General features: G+C 36.7%; 1 protein-coding gene across 1 annotated transcript in view; it reads right to left on the reverse strand.

The window, feature by feature from the left end:
• IMMP1L (inner mitochondrial membrane peptidase subunit 1) overlaps window positions 1-13372 on the reverse strand; it is a 28285-nt gene extending 14913 nt beyond the window's left edge. The window contains exons 1-4 of the mRNA XM_080405882.1: window positions 10634-13372; window positions 4971-5108; window positions 4077-4165; window positions 3060-3186 (exon numbers count right to left, since the gene is read on the reverse strand). Of these exons, the coding sequence (XP_080262008.1) occupies window positions 3060-3186; window positions 4077-4165; window positions 4971-5075 (321 nt within the window). The 5' untranslated portion in view covers window positions 5076-5108; window positions 10634-13372. The remainder of the gene's footprint in view (window positions 1-3059; window positions 3187-4076; window positions 4166-4970; window positions 5109-10633) is intronic.
• Window positions 13373-18086: the final 4714 nt, after the last annotated feature.

Genomic DNA, 18086 nt, shown 5'->3' on the forward strand with positions numbered 1-18086 from the left:
GTATCTACTTGGTTGTCTGCAGCAATGAAGTGTCTCATCCGCATAATTTTACAGAGAGGAAACTGTAAACAGAGTTCTCCGATCTCCTATCTATACACATATAAGCCATCTTGAGAAGTATATTTATGAACGAAACAAGACCGGAAGCAGGACCTGATTTTAGCATTCTCTTAGGCTTCAGAACAAGGATCATTTATGACAGCGCTTCTAAGCGCAAAAATCCCTAACTTAAACTCTATACAATATGCCAACGCTAACATTGACAGACTCAATGCAGACTAAGCACAATTCCTACTGACATGAGTAAAAAATACTCCTTTTGGGGCGACAAGAGAAGCAGCTGCTTGGAGGTGGTTTCACTCTCAGCTGTGTGAAGTACATTGTACCGATTCCGACATCTCCCCTAGCTGGCCAACTCGTAACACGTAACCCTTGGCTGGCAAACACCAGCAAAGAATGAAGCAGAGGTTTGAACTACTTAATTTGGTACTATTTCTGGCATCTGATACTTTGTATTTACTGTACTGTCCTAAGTTTGCAAACTTGACAGCAACTGCTCACTACTACTCCCCCAAACAGGAGAGGAGCCAGTCAAGGAAAGCCGAGCAGTTCACTGTAACAACAATCCATCCTTGACCTGGCACACCTGGGGGTCACGGCATCCCAGTATCACTCAGAGTTTTCTCATTTTAGGAAAAGCAGTTAGCAGCTAAATAAAACCCACAAAACTCGTGACAATTTCGAGGCTTTGCTCACTGAAGGAGTGCCTGCAGTTGCACCTTTCCCTGGCAGCCAGGCACCCCGAGCAGCCCCTCAGGCCATTGGGAATCCTAGCCAAGGCCTTTCCTCAGTTTTGACAAACTTTTTTTCCAAAAACCCAACCCAGGTTAATCCTTCCCAAGGAAGTATAAACAAAACAAATAGCCAGTTCTCTGTACCTCTGCTGCCACTATTTGCTTTGAAGAGTTTTGTGTCTGAATTAAGAGAAAAAGCGCACAGCACAGCAATTCACTGCAATAAGGAATCTGATCAGACAATTACCTAAACAGACACGATCCCTTCTTCCCTCCCCAACAAGAATGATTTACTTAGTGAATAATCCAGTGTACTTTATGAGCCTAAAGTGCAGATACCTCCGTTGAGAATATAATACTGCTTCTGTAAAGGAAGTGTCTCCTGAACAGATGGAAAGATTTACCTCTTCAACAACCCCTACAGATAGGGGGAAAGCAGATACGCACTAACAAACGAAAGCATTTCCATTTAGATCATTTCCCCCCCCCCCCCCCCAGATACAAGTTATGATGCAAGAATTAAGAAAGCTTGCGTGTCACTTTGCTGTATTTCCACACATTAGCCTTTATAAAAATGGAAATGGACTCAGCATTCCTCTTTCTCCTTGCATTGTTTATTAAAATTGAAGACAAGAAATCTTGTATCTGGTGCAAAATTGTGCTGGATATTCATTTGATTCCCTTAGGGTTTCCAGAAAGGCTGACATACTGTTAAGTGCAAATCTTTCCTGAACTTCCTTTGCAAGACTAAGTGAGGAACAAGATGCTTAGAGGAAACTCAGTTTGCATCTTCTATCAGTGTACATAGAATCCAGACTTCCATTTCAGCTCGTTCCGCTCTGGGAAATTCATATTTTATCTAAATTACTACTCCCATAGGAGCTAGAAAAATTCTTCAACTTGCTAAGAAAGGTGGGCTGGGGTTCTTCGGGAGTTTTTTTTTAGTTCTTGGTTAAGTAGTAACAATTTGATTTATGGAAAAAATAAATTATCTGTCTTCCCCTTCAAAACATAACAAAGAATGAGTTCTTTCTGACCACAAGTAACAGAAGTGTGAACAGAAGCTCCAGCGGTACTGGAACTTGATCAGAAGGGCAGATTAGAGGCAGGTGCCTCAAGTGTCTTGCCTCAACATTGGAAAGGAAGAAGCAACAAATTCAACTCCTCAGCACAGGGTATGAATCTCCTTACTTTCTGGTCCTAGGTCTTCACTAAAGCTGGACACTGAATCTAGACGCAACATTGACAAGAATTTTGCCACTGATTTTAGTAACAACAGCCTCCAGCTGCTTAATGTAAATGACGTGCCAGTACCTTGAGGCACACTGGTGGCAGTTGGCTGTCTTTATGGCAGCTACACTTCTAAAGGATTTATCACAAACTGTAGCTGGCTGCAAGGAATGTTCCATTAAAGTCTCTCCCTTCACAGCACAGGACTTCAGCTATGGGCCAGATGCTAATTCGTCTTACCCTAATTGTAAGGATGAAGTGGATATGAAAAGACAACAGAATATCCTTCTTTTAAGACTCAAAACACCTGTGCAAAATCTGGTGTCACAAGGTGCTGAACAGAGGTAATGATCAAATATGGTTTTGGGAAACAAACCCTGCATTTTTCTGTAATCATGATTTCTGATGATTTTTCTAGTGATAGCCTAAAAAGAGGAACCTGAAAAGATTTTCTTGCAAATCTTTCCAAACTTCCATTAAGTATCTGCATAAAGACAAGTGAGTATTTTTTTCTTTTTATTTCATCTTTTTACCTGGCTTTTTGGACAAGTCAGGAAAATTACTACTTATCCAACCACACTCAGAAAATTAAAATTCTATTATATTGAAATGTGGAGATACACTAACATATAATTTTGAAAGCAAAATCCTCAAAGCTATTGCAGAGACAAAATTTTCACTTCTTTAGCATTTAAAATACAGAAACAGTTTTGCCTTAAGACCAAGCCCTTAAGTCTGCCATCTGTACTGCACTTTATGCAGAGAATTTTAGAATATTCTTCCAGGGAAGAAGACCTAAGCAAAGGGCAGAGCAAAAATATCATCTCCTTACACTTCCTACAGAGACAAAAGACTGAGAGACAGCTTGCCATAGAGTTTACATATTCTATTTTACAGTACCTGTACAAGAATAATAATTTATGAATGTCATACTTTATGATTTATGATGATACTCAAATATTGCAAAACCTTTACAGACTACCAGGCCTGTTTCAGTAATCATTAATTTAAAAAGCAAGAAACTCTAATACTTACATAGCTGTGACTCTTAAGGAAATCTGAAGGGTTGCTTGTGCAGACTTTATCCCCTTCCAAGCCAATTACTCTTTTACAGATATTTGATTTGGGGTCATTTGGGCTTTTCACAATTACAATATCTCCTCTGAGAGGAAAAAAAAAAACAGAAACAAACAGAACTCTAAATACAAACTATTTGGCTGAATACATGTGCATCAATGTGTATACTCCAAAAATATTCATGTACATTAAGGATACTTCCTTCTGCTGAAAATTCTTGTCTAGTTTTCATTTCTTCAGTTTTACTCAGGGTGTAATTTTACACACCGTTCTTAAAGTACATTTGGAGAGAGTCTTTGTTATTTAGATCATATATGAAACACTTTAGATGTCATTTTAGTTGACAATGCTCTGATGAAATGAGTATCATTTAATTTGATCCTGTTGCTACATAAAGATGGAACAGAACAGATTCCGTGTTCCTAAATGTTACTGACCAAATGTTGTATTTCCAATGGGACTTCAAGTATCTGAGTTTGTAAGACCTTATATTATTTTTGCTTCCTGATTATATACATTAGACTGTACAGTGAAACAAACCACAACAAAATGGGTGAGGGCCTTGAGCCTACTGTGCTGTACACAGAGTAATAAAATGACATTTGATAAATGGCATTTATGCCATTTGGTCATTTTCCTAACAACCTCAGCAAGCAAACCTACAGCTTGCTTTTCAAGACAAAACTGCTTAGAGAGGAGAAGTTACATTCACACAATAGAACGGTTTTGAGGGGTGGCAGGGAAATGGGAATTCTTCCATTTTTTGGACAAAGCTGTAAAAGTGACAGACTATATCCTAAACAAATTTTGACAAGTCATACAATTAACTTCCAGCAGATGCAATGAGAGAAGGTTTATGAAAAATTACAATTTAGAAGCAGAAGAATATATGAAAAATAAAGGGTGGATGGAATTTGGTTATTGACAAGCTCTGGCAAATGTAATGTAAAATCTAGTCTCAACAAAGGAGCATACTTTCGAATGCAATAAAAGTGGCGGCTAAGGTTCTCCGAAAAGACAATATCAGAATTGTGAATGGTTGGTTCCATTGAAGGTCCAGAACACTGCAAATTAAAAATAAATGAGACAAAATTACTATTTCCAGTTACTTTTATCTAAAATACATTAATACTCAAATTATTTGCTAATAAATTAGAAAAGGGATAATGTAAAGAACAACTAAAAAAAGTGAGATGCTCCAAGGAACATCTGATACGTTTAAAAGGTAAGAACAGACTCCAGAGCACCTCTGACTGTTACAGCTCCGTATTTGCTCAGGATCGGGCCCAAACTGCACTAGGCTATGAGTGCATTATGGATTTGTCAATTCGTGGAAATTACCAGGATCGGCACTCCAAGCTCTGCCAGCCTACCCCTTACTTCAGCCTCTATTTAAAAAAAAAAAAAAAAAAAAAAAAAAAAAACAAAACAACACACAGAAGCTGCAAGAGCAGCATACAGCCAAACTCCACTATGTCCAGCAGCAGGAGCTGCCAGGTTTAGAACCTGGGGAGGAGGGGAAGAAGCACAAAACATCCAGAAATCTGCCCAGAATTGGAAACAACAGCATTTCCAATGGCATTATTAGTGATTCCAGTCTCTGGAAGAATGTACTCTCTGCAAAATGCTTAATCATAGTTTCCCATTTGCTTCAGTGATGCCTCAAGTAGTAACTTAGCAAAAAATGTGACTGCCTAAAGTAGAAAGCACTTTCATAAAGGCTGGACCTGCCTCCAAAAAAATAGGCATTTACTAAACACACTTCATTAAAGAAAATGAAGAAACCTGAAATATCCGCGTTATCACATATAACAAATTCAGTACTATAGTTTTATTTTCTTTTAAAATGTCATGAAAATGAAAAGTTACCACAACAATTCCTCCAAGGTACTCAAAGGCACAATGCGCTATGCAGCCATATTGCACAGTATAACCCAGAAATCGAAAGGTTTTTCCTAGGACATTGCGAAGCATGGTACAGTGTTACGTCGTTCAGCTGGTTCTAGTCTACAGTAAAACAGAAGAATATCATTCATTTGGTAACAAACATCCTATCATTTAAAAAACTATCTTTTGTATCTAACAACCGATGGACAGTATTTTTTTAAAAAAGTGAATAAAACCAACAAATGATCAGATAGATCTGAGATTAATATTGTTTAAACAAATGCCATCAAGAAGTTTTTATTACACAGAACCTTTCACATGTACAATCAATGGACTCCTCTCACCAGCTTATCAGTGTGATTCAGTTGAGTAGGAGCTCAAACAAAAAATAAAAAAATCTTTGCCAAACTAGAGAAATTAGTGGGAAAGAATGGTGTCAGCTTTCTGCTGACTCAGCTGGGCTTCTTTTAGTCAAGACGGCTTACCTACCACATGTATCTGCAACAGATGTGATAACATCCTCCCCTCCACTAGATCTGGCTGAATGGAATCTGGAAAGCTCTACCCATACTTTAAATGCAGGCTTTAACTTCCTGACTGGACCATATATTATAACTCAGATGCAGTTATTTATCAAATAACACTTGATAAAGTTGTTTTAATCATGTGAAGACAGTGCAACTTAAAATAGCTGATTTTCTTCAAGCCCTAATATTTGAGGCTGAACTCAACAGCCAAACAGCGAAGCATCAAATCATCTGAAATGATTTCAATATGCTTCAGAACTGGAGTTACATTCACAGAAAACTGCAGTAATAAAGTAGTCAACCAAAACTTTAAAAGTGACATGACAATCAAACAAAAAAAGTTTGAAAAACTAGACAAAAATAAGGATAATAGAGTCCTGAATGGCTTGCCTAAGACTCTACTAGAAAAATAATACAGTTTTTGATAGGATCTCTGGAGGTTTTGCAGAGCTTTCCTTTGCCAAGACTTCCACTACCAAAACACTTGCATATAAAAATAAGGTTTTAGGTCTTTCTGTTCTCAGCTACAGTACAGCAGCTTAAGTTCTGCAGCACATACCACTCTAAATATCTCTTGACCACCTCCCCCAAATATTTAAGTCAAACTCTAATGATTAGATATAATTCCTGCAGTGATAATCTGTTTCTTTACCCTAATTGTTAAGATTTATATATATATATTTATTTCTCTTAAGGAAATGAAAAACACATACCAAAGTAACTCAAGCAAGTTTTACATTCTGCAAGAAACCTGTCCCCCTTAAACTCAGTATCAGCTTTATCATGAACTAAAACCACAGCAAGGTTTCCCTCATTTACTAAGATGGGTCAATATAACTTGCTAAACAAATGCAGTAACTTAAAAGGAAAAATAAAGAAAAATGCTGTGTGTACAACATAATGTACTTAATAATGAAGTAAAGACCTCCCCTTCTACATTTCATGATGTTTTGCTATTCAAATGCAGGAATTCAAATTCGCACAACTGTCTCTAGAAGTTAATGGGAATTTTGCCTGAATACAGTCAAAAGTGGCTTTTGTTCTTTGCATTAAGTATTTATAAAGAAATATACAATCATTTTTGGGGAAAAATGTTCTCTATCAAGCTCATGTCCTTGCTCCAAAAAGATGTACTTGGTTTACGTTAAAAAAAAATAATTTCCAAAATAAATCCACTTACTTAAACCAAGCTGTGATTCATCATCCTTAATACTAGCTAATAAGTTTCACAGTAACAACCCAAGATACAACAGAAATAAGAAAACTCTTGAATTGTTTTGTTAGCACATGCAGTGCCCAGCACACCACAGGACAACCCGTAGAAACTGAAACAGCTTCACTGAAAGCAAAATGCACTTTCAGCAGAATTTATTCTGGCGAGCCAGAAAAGTGGTTTGCTCTACTCAACCCCGTACGCTATGAAAAGCATGGACCAACTCCTTGCTCTCAGGACCAGAAACACGGCAAGCCCAGAAATGTGTTACAGGTGATAAAAGGAAAATTGAGTGACAGCAGATCGATCCGAGTTGCACAACTAATGTGAATTAATGAACACAACCATCTTTTGAGAGAAGTCCATCATCAATACTTCTTAACAGCACCCGCTGAAAGGCAGCCTCACATTACCTTTCAGCTGAGATGGACAAAAATACTGCACAACTATCCTGTATTTCAGATCCATGCTATCCAGAAACGTTATATAAATATATTAAGACAGCACAGAAGTCAGGCACCTGTGGATATTCTAAATAAAAGTAATTTTATAAATATTGCATTAAATTGACCACAGTAGGTAGATATTGTTGACTGTGACAAATGGAATGTTAACAACAGTCTCATTAAGAGAAAACGTAAACCTCTCATGCCAACAGCTATCAGACTGTAACTAAAATATCTGTGTATTATGAAACTACAAACAACTGCTGTATGTCCCTGAAAATAAGTTTCAAACCAGCTTCAACTGATTTCCTGTCAGACTCTGGCTGACACGCACTTCCCAACAGTTACACTGAACACGTTGGTTTCTCTGATGTCTCTAAGCAGCTCTGAATTACGAGGGATCAATTTTTAAATTATGCAAAGAAGCACAGAGGTTAGAGTGAGCTTTGCCTACTGCTAGAGCTGCCATGGTATAAAACCGACCACAACAGAAGAGCATGCGTGAGTGAAGAGGTCTAAAATTTTGCTCCCAGTTGTCTTAAAAAAAATTCTTAACTCCCGAGACATGGATTTCACCAGTCCGTTTATAAATGTGGCACAATGGAATTTTTAAATTCTCAGGCTTATCAGATGTTCATGATAATGATAAATTCTTAGCTCATGTAAGACGTTTTATTACTACTCAAGAAAGTTAATTTCAAATTAAGACATATATATATACACACTTAGATTATACAGTTTCAACCTAACAGGATAACTTCAGTAGATTGGAGGTTTTGTTTTTAACATTAAGGTCCATCTTCAGACATCTAATGGCCATTCACACAGAATAACTAAAATCCTGAAAGTTTCCATGTAGTTTAAATAACAACTTCTAGCTAATAAGTGAATGGTTGTAGCAAGAGTAAGCCCAGTTAAAAAAAATCAAAACCACACAAGTCTAGTTTATTTTAAAACCCCACAGAGTATTTATCTTACAATTGCTCTAGCTTAAGCATCAGTAAAATATATTTTTTTCTTCAGAAAACTATTTATCAGTACATTTTTAAAACAACGCCATATTGTTCTTCCCAAGAAGGTAAACGGCTGTACGTTTTTCCACATGACAATTTTAATATAAAGTGCTGTCAGCAGGCAGCTCCACCAGATACAGCATAAGACCATTAAGCACAATAAAACAAATTATTTAAGTCACAGGCCCCTTGAAAACTTAATGGATCTGTTGTATAAACATCCTTATCGCAGAACTAACAGCATAAAACCTGTGGTAATTACTTCCAGGTACTACCTACTACCATATAGTAGTTGCTGAAAATCTTATACTGAAACAAGACATTGTTTTTATACCAAACACAGACATTGATTAAAAAAGGTTACACATCCATATTTATCACATAGAATACTATTTGGTTATTTTACAAGAACTTTATAGTTCATCCCCTGCCGCAAATAAAATGCAAAATGTAATTACTATTATCTTCTGTTCCCTTTTCCTTCCACAGCCCACGCCTTCCTCATTTGATATTTTGTTTGTTTGTTTGTTTATAAAATTAATCACAGCTAGCAGGGTGGAAATCACTTTGAGCCTCATGAATGACATCCAAGAGATGGGAAAGGATTAGTTCTCAGTTGCTGCCAGTTATAGCGCCAGGTGGCTTTTTCTGCAGTGAAGGTGTTACCGATAATCCCATTACATTGGTACTAAATCTTGCAGACATCAAAATTATCACCAAGGTTCCTTTTCATCCCATCCTTTCCAAATGACTGGAAGTCGCTTCACCTGAAAGAAGTCAAATCCACATGCAGCTGCTGTTTTAGCAGCCAGCGGACTCCCTGAGAATGCCAATCGTGATCCAATTTCGCTGTGCTGGTGGCCCCCTATTCCCTGTCCAATAATACATCTGTTAAAAAATCCTACAGCTACAAATCAAGTTTAATCCTACCAGGGACCTCATGTTGGTCTTGTCTTCCAAAAAGGCAGCAGGTTTTGCCGTCTATCTCTGCTAGTGTCTGGGGAATACTCTTTAAATCCCAGCCCTACTTAGAAGAATAAGCTAAGGATCACAAAACATGACCTCAGAAACCCTGATATGACTATATTCTGACCCAGAGGCATTCATTCTAGGTGAAGATTAGAACTTTGCATAATAAGATTACACAGCAAGTGAATGATATCAAGGGACTATCCATATGCAGCCGCCTGGTTTTCTATAGACAGCCTGTGCTCTGCAATATGCAGTGCAGACGAAATAGAGCTTGGTCTTTCTAGCTGAAATAAAATAGATTCACATAAATTAGTTGGCCATTTCCAGATTCCTAAATCCCCTATTACATCTTTTATTGACAGCTCCTGTGAGGATAGCACAAATAGTATTCTCTTTGTATTCTTTGCTTCTGTAACAATCACACTCTGAGGGAAACATACAGAGATTGTCTAGAAATTAACATCTTGTTTGCTGTAATCTTGGATTACAATTAACTGTGTACATAATAAAATTAGGAAATCAATGAGCAGATTTATCATTTCCCGATAACCAATGGCATTGTGTAAGACAGTTCAACATACAGTGCCAAAATTTTAAATACAGGAAAATCAAACACAGCCAACGAAAGCGTGGCTAAACAAATTATTGGACTTTATCTTAAAAAAAAAATTGCTATAACAAAAAGTTTCCAGTCACATTTGCTTTATAGAATGCTTCCTAATTCTGGATTTACACTGAATATTTGGTGATAGTTTATCAGTTTTTCCTTAGCTAACAGAAGCTCCTCTCCTAACACCCTCCACTTCCCTTTGAACCAGACATCTTTCTTCACACAAGGTAATCCCATAACTTGCACCATCTTTCCCAAAGAGTAACTGAAATTATTATTTTTAAAAAAAACGGGAAAAAACTGCACACTAAGCTATTTAAATATTTACATTTAAGCTGTTATTTATATTAAACTATTGTCTTAAAATTTTTGCATGAAGTTAATGTTGCGTGTGCTAGAATAGCAAAGGGTGTATATCATCTTTATTGGGATAGATCTTTCCCATATCGATTACACACCTTAATAAACATTGTTTCAAATATTCTTATTATAATCTCAAGATTCTAAACACCTTGAGCAAATCAAGGAAAAATTTTCAAAAGGTCTTTCTGTGCAGGGTGTCAGGCAGAACTTGATTTGTATTTCTGCTTGGTTTTTTCCTAGAAGAAACACTGGATTCAGTCTGACAAATCTGAAAAAGCTCAGTGATACTCTGGAAGAGATTATTTTTCCACATTATCTCTACTAGGCACTGACAGTTTGTCTCCAACAAATGCTCCTTCATCTACTGATCTCAGGCTGACAAGGAGCTCAATCCTGTAAACAAATTCACATAATGCAATCCTTTGGTGTTAAACAACTAGAGACTATACATGAGCAATTTTTCAAAACAGATTTCAAGTCATTCTCACTGGTTCTATTTACCTTTGGGAAACAACTCCTAACAATCCCACAACCCTGTATAAAACGCTGTATTAATGGTCAGATGCATTCCAGGGCTTCTATCTTCCTCTGCAGCTCTATACACTGATCTTAGCTGAACAGCGAAATCCAAATAGCTGAGCAAAGGCATGGTCTTACATGGCAAGTTTGAGCCTCTGAGGGATGCTGAAATATTCACTTAACAGTCTCCTGTAACACAATGTCAAAGTTAGAACAAATGCCAAAGGTCTGACAGACAGCACAGTCACTTTCCTGGTGACAGAGAAAAATACACCTGTGTGTGTGCCAAGGGTCAAATAACTATATCCTAAGCTATATGCGTTTATCTTAGATTTAAAAAAATTCACTTTGAGACAAGACATGTAAACATTTAAAATTACTTTTAATTAACTGAGACAAAGAGTTACAAGTCCAATCTTCATATTAGGCACTTATTTTATGACCCTACAGAAACTAAAGTTGCCCATGGCGCTCATGTCCCCTGCACTTCCCAGTGCTTACGCACCTTCTAGAAATATGCAGGTATTTTTGGAAATACTACTCAGAGCAATGAATAGAAGAGGGATAAATAAGTCCACTATGCAGTGACCCATTTCCTTAAAATATCTGTCATTACAAAGGGGATTGTTTGCTGGTAAAAAAAAAAAAAACAAAACCAACCAAAACCACAACCAAAAAAACCCAAAACCCTCCACATCAAACAGGGCAACCTATTCACGTACACCATCAGCAAGACTGTTCAGAAAGAAATACAAGTGTCTTAATGTTATACCCAGCATTAGTCTCAGATGAGAAGGCCATCATTAAAGAGTACACCATAGTTGTTTACGAAAACAGAAATCACACAGTATGAGATCTTAACACAAATAGTAAATCAAACCTATTATTAAACATCTGAAAAATACAAAAGCAAAAAACAAGGCCAGTTTTAGCACTGTCAGAAAATGTAACAATAGTAACGAAGAATTCTTCTGTATGTTCATCAATACTTCCCAGTTAAGAGCATCACCTAATGAAGTTTCTTACCCATACTCCACATTAAAAAAAAAAAAAAAAGTGTTAAAAACCAGGAGAAAGGAAAAATTCAGACAAAAGTGAGCTCAGTATTTTCATTTTCTAGTTACCTGAACAGAAGAAAAATGCAAATCAAGTGCTTGTCATTGTTACCATTCTACAGACTTTTTTGGTTACAAAGTTCCAAATACATACATGTACATGGATTCAACTACTCATTTCTTCCTAGCACAAACTGTATTTCATGTGACCTTATGCAGTAAAAATAAGCTGTAATCAGTACATTTTCCTCATTGCTTAATAAAATTTTATTAGTTATTTCTGAGCTGGTTTATGTATAAAACACAAGTTCTGTAAGTTCTTCTCCACGTACAGATACAAGTATTAAAAAGTTCCAAACATCAATAGATGAGTGCAATGATATTAAGTCTAAGTTAATCCCCAGACATCCAAATCCATGAATAAAAATTCATCAGTTTTAAATACACTGAGCCTATTAAGCAAGAACAAAAGCATATGCACAAAAGAGCTTTTAATATATTTCAAAGCCCACAAGAGCCATGGTCTCATTAAAATTATAAATTACACAAACATGGAATAAAGATTCAAACTGCAGTGCAGCTAAGCAGATTACAGAAAACCCCGCGTTCCATATGATAACACACCATGGCCCTCCCAGATGGGGGCTTGGAACAAAAAGGCCATCACTGCAGCTAGGGAAAACCTCCTTGTGATCTCTGGTTTCTGTTCAGCAGATGACAGCCAAATAATATGTTGATTATTCTGTTTGTGCTGCTAAGCTTGTAAGATGGAATAAAAGCGATATGATCTATTGTGAACTCAATGCTAATGTGTTGCTCCACTCATAAATAATATACTGAATTCATTCTGAAACTATCTTTTTATCTGAGTTCCAGGTTTTAAATGCATGAACTAAAATAAAAAGCCAGCATAAACTATTATTTAATTTGATGGTTTAAAGTAAAAGATACAGCTGACACAATAAGTGAGAAAACTGACTACTGAGCGAATCAAGTAAGTAGAGGTGCCTTTCTCAAATTTAGCAAATTATTATATGCTGAGGTGCAGAGTACCTACAAGACACTGAGCACACTCCAGCCCCACAAACTGCGTAACCACCAATACCAAACAGATTACCAAAAAGGGCCTATATCGCTTATTTTACCACAGATAAGCACTCCAAATCCAAATTTCAAATAAGGACACAATTACTTGTAAAGAGAAAAATAGCACAGAAACAATCATTGTATAACTTCGCTAATATTACATCTCCTTGACTAAACTGCCACCTTTAGCTGTTCAAGTTTTTAATAAGTGATCAGATTTTATTTCATCTAAGTTTACTAACTTCACTTGTTCCAAAAGCACACAATTTGGCTTGCCCACTGTTCCATAATACACTGCCTTTTTAAAAGGAAAAAGCAGTGACTGGTGATACAGCTCCTTTCAGCTTGTACACAGTATCGTTGAGAAGACTGATGATCTTCCTACAATTTAATGTTTGTGAATTTCAGGTCTTTTATGCAAGAAATGTTAAAATTCTATTTTAATAAAATCACTGCAGCTTGGCAACAGCACGAGAACATAACGACAAATCACTGCTTCACACTTCTTGGACTAATGGAAGCACAGTTGATAAAGAAAAATGGTGACAACATGCAGCTCCAAGAGGGTGCAACAGTTTTCTCAGAAACATAACATATTTAAAAGAAGCTCTGTTACCTTTCCTCCTTTGCTAGGGACACAGTGACAGCTCTAATTCACAGAAAATGTAAATAGAGAAATTGAAGAGATATTAGAATCAACTACATGTAAGTCTTAAGACTAAAAATTCAGATAAATTACTTCCTCCAGAATGAGTCCCCCATTGCAATGAAATAATACATAGACATTATTTTCATACAAAAAACAAGACAGGACCTTGAAACAATTACTTAAGCTAATGCTTTGTGCCTGGGGAGGTTTAGTTTAGATAATAGGAAAAAGTTCTTCACTGAAAGGGTGGTCAGACACTGGAACAGGCTGCCCAGGGATGTGGTGGAATCACCATCCCTGGAAGTGTTCAAAAAAAATGTAGATGTGGCACTCAGGGACATGGTTTAGTGGTGGACTTGGCAGTACTGGGTTAATGGTTGGCCTTGATCTTAAAAGTCCTTTCCAACCTAAATGATTCTATGACTCTAAGCTCACATTTACACCAGCAATTACAACCTTAAGTCTGTCCCTTTTACAATACAGCATGTTATTCCGCAGTTACTAGTTAGGGTTGCTATTTCTATGACCTTGAAATTTCAGATTCCCTCAGTCTATTTCAGTTTCTAGAAATTTAAATATCACTTTCTTTTTGTTCATCTTACATACATAATCTCACACAAAATGTAAAACAGTACCCAGGATAGAAAAAAAAAGGCAGCAGCCATGCAACTCAAGCACCTTATGATACAATTATGTTTCTAGAACCAAAACTTTTTTCATATTCTTATGAAATCCATACAATAAAAAGGTTTCAACAATAAAATGAACTTTTCCAGCTACTATCACAGCACTAGTAACTAAGCTAGCAAAAGCTAACTCGAGTCAACACAAATTGCAGCGCATTACTAAGTAGACAGTAACTTCAGAATTACACAAAGGTAGTTCTCAAACACTGAAGCACAAGTGAACTAGCTTGCTTAGGTAGCCCTACCCACAGATAGGTGGTCCTAAAATGCAATTTCAGCAAAGACAGCAATTTGGGCATGGAACTGGCAGGCTCAGTACAGGAGGTGGAAGAAGCTGAATCCACTGAGATAAAGAATCAGAGAATGGTCAGGGTTGGAAGGGCCCTCTGGAGATCACCTTGTCCAACCACCTGCCTAAAGCAGATGCACCTACAGCAGGTTGTGCAGTCACATCCAGGCAGGTTTGGAATGTCTCCAGAGAAGGAGACTCCACAGCCTCTCAGGGCAGCCTGTGCCAGGGCTCTGTCACCCTTGAAGTAAAGTTCTTCCTCATATTGAGAAGGAACTTCTTATGTTGCAGTTCGTGCCCGTTGCCCCCTGTCAATCACTGCTCTTTTGCATGTCTTTATCAGACTAAAGATTGAGTAGTTGATAAATTTAAGACAGAACGGGCACTAAAGGGGAGAAAACTGCTTGCTAGAGGATACTACACTATCTGAAGTTACTTCCACACTGGCAGTGACTGAATAACCAAGCTAGTGTTACCTGTCTGCAATATCTACAGAAGCCACAACAATCAGAATATATATATCATTGGCCAGTATAATGAAAGCTGAGGTTACAAGTTTGTGGGACTCACCAAGAAGTTACATCCTTATGTGTAAGCACATTCACAAAGATTCCCACCTTTGCGATCATAGAGATTGAGATTTATTTTCAATAGATTGTCAGTTCGTCATTTTATCTCAGAGTAGGAACTTTCTGAATCTCACCTAGCACACCTGGTGCACTTAACGGATGTCAGAGCCTGTTGTCAAAAGCTAAGCCAAAAAACAATGTCAGCAATACAGACTCTGCACCTCAACACAGTAGTCAGAAGTTACCTGTAAGCATAAGAATAGTTAAAATTATTTAATGGGGAGGTCAGACAGGTGGGTCTATGCAACTAGACTTGTGATCCATATTCTGTTTGCTTGCAATTTCAGAAAGCACTGCAGAAGTAATTCTTGTTGAAACATTACTGTTTGGTTTTAGCTAACCAAATTTAGCTAATTAGAAAAGAGGGGAAATTCTCCAATTAGGAAAACTCATTAAAGATATTTCCGCAAGCAGAGATGAACTACAATTTTAAAAGAATTCTGAAGGTGATTCATTTACTCTCTTCTGGCCATGAGCAGGCCTTGAGTGATTTGCCAAAACGTTTCACGGGTTTCAGGTCTCACAATATTGCAGAGATTATGGAGAAAAAAAAGATAGCCAAATTAAAAAAAAAAAGCACCTTCTATAACATCCCACAATGTAGGTGAGGAGCAAACATCACCTGTATTCCAGCACCTGCTGATACTGTAGATTTGTAATACAAATAACATGCTTAATTGGAATTATGCCTTTGAAGATGAAAAGTCTTAAAAACTTAGCAGAAAACAATGCTTTTTGAAATGCAAAATGTGACAATTTTTAACTTCTGTAATATTAGCATATCAGGAAAAAATGCTACAGAAACTGTAAAATAATTTCAATTATATATATTTTTACAGATATTCAGTGAATCCTAGGCTCTAAACGCACATGTAAGTTATTTTGTACTTTTGCATAAACCACAAATATAAATTATATTAGAAAAAGACACCACTATTAACCTTTCTCTTCCATAACCATAATTACCTACATTGTTTACGTAGCTTCAGAAATGCCTATTTAATGAAATATGTGCAATCAGATACAACTGGAAGACAAAAACCAAAACTCAAAACATCAAAGCATTTAAATTATGTTCTTCCAGTTGAAACACTAAGTTTACTCTTCACCTCTTCTACTAACATGCTGAAGTGACAAACTGTTTTATTCTTTGAGGGTAGTCATCTATTCAACATGAATTAGATTTCTGGCTGTTAAGCATCTGAAAAGGCAATCTGTCTTAATTTCTAGTTTTTAATCCTGAAGGAAACTTTATATGGTCACAGAACCCAGCATGGAAAACAATACAGAATATCAAAAGCCATAATACAAATACTACTCCTCTTCTAGCTGTTGGGAGGGTGGGGGGTAGGGGTGTCCCCATTGCTATTAGTCCTATCTTACACATATTTTTAATTATTTTTTTTTTTACATGAGAATTCCTCTTTTTATGATAAACTAAAGGAAAATAATCTTCATGAAATATACCACTACTCCATATGACACATAAGACAATACATTCAATTTACAACTCATTTTCAGTATTACTGTTCTGCAAATTTCAGTAATTATTGTACATTTTTATAATCTGATATTACAAAAACATAACATTTTTATGACTTATTTTCTTCAGCATGTACCACTTTAACTCATGTCTCCTGATTTATTTTAAAAGAGTTGTTTAAATTTGACACAGGTTTAAATTTTTATCACTGTTGTTCAGTATACACACAGGGATGTATTTAGGTAACATCCAGAGGCTTTCTGACGAAAATCATACCATTTTATGGTTTTATATAATATCATACAACTGGTATGTCTTAAACCCTCCCACTAATCCTCATGTTTTCCATAGACTGACTGGATAAGTAGTCTTTAAGCTTTTCCACACTGAAAAAGAAAAAAGGTCCTTCAGTGTCAGAACTTCCAGGATTAAACATTCTTTCCAGTTGTTGGCTCATGGCCTGAAGATCCTGCACTTTCAAACTTATCCCATTCTAACTAGTTCAAAGATCAGGAAAATGAAGCCATCTTCTTTGCAGCCATAATCCATGACCCATGCTGTTAGATACTTAAGAACATCTCAAAAGCAAACTACCTTGTTTCAGCTCCCAGCGGGAGCTCAGCAGGGCACTGGATCACATGACGGCAAACCCTACCTAGTCAGGTGACTCAATAGTTAATCTGATTTGGTGACTATAAAACTTTAATCAGTACAGTCTAATACCATCACATTCCAGAACTGATGAGGGAAGCAGCTTGGCGATGTAACAGCAAACACTAGTAAGATTATGAATTAGAACTGCCACTAGGATACAGTTTTCTAGTTCTCCATCCCATACATAAACCCAACAGAAAAATATTACTGAAAACTGATCAGGCAGACATAATTTTGAAAAAAAATGCACTGATGTGTTTTATTCCAAAATGAATAGTATTTTGCTCATTGCTACAGAAGGACAAGAGCATATACCGAATCTTATAAGGCACAATTAAAATTTAGCAGAATGTTAATCTGAAATCAAGGAAAACAGAATAGGTACATCAATAACAGCATCTTCTTGTGAACCACTGCTCACACGATACAGCTTCAGCTTGCTTTAACTGAAGGTCCTAAGAGTTTACATCTGCAACCCATGTAGGCTGCACAAGGTAAAGAAGAGGGGCAATGACAGTAATGGCAGGTGCATTTCCTCTTACCAAGCACTAAATACCTAAAGCACACTTTAAGCAGCACTGCTGTTTTGGCGACACTGGTATTTTCACCAAATCTGTAGGCCTAGAGCTTTTGAAGAGAAATGACAGACATACTTGCAGATCAAATTCCAAGCACACTTTTCCCCAGATGTTTTCATTAGTCTCTTACTCACACACCTCCATTTTTTCCTTCGGGAATTTTCACCTAAGATCCTCTTAATCCATCTTAGAATCTGCATTTGGCATAGGCAAGTAGTTGGATTGGATCAGCAAGTTTACAGAAAACTGAAAACAGAGAGCTTGATTTTTTCACACTAGAGTTAGGATTTGTAGTTAAAATTGACATAAACACTTAATGGTAATAC

This window comes from Falco punctatus (assembly GCF_963210335.1).
Source record: "Falco punctatus genome assembly, chromosome: 10".
Lineage (NCBI taxonomy): Eukaryota > Metazoa > Chordata > Aves > Falconiformes > Falconidae > Falco > Falco punctatus.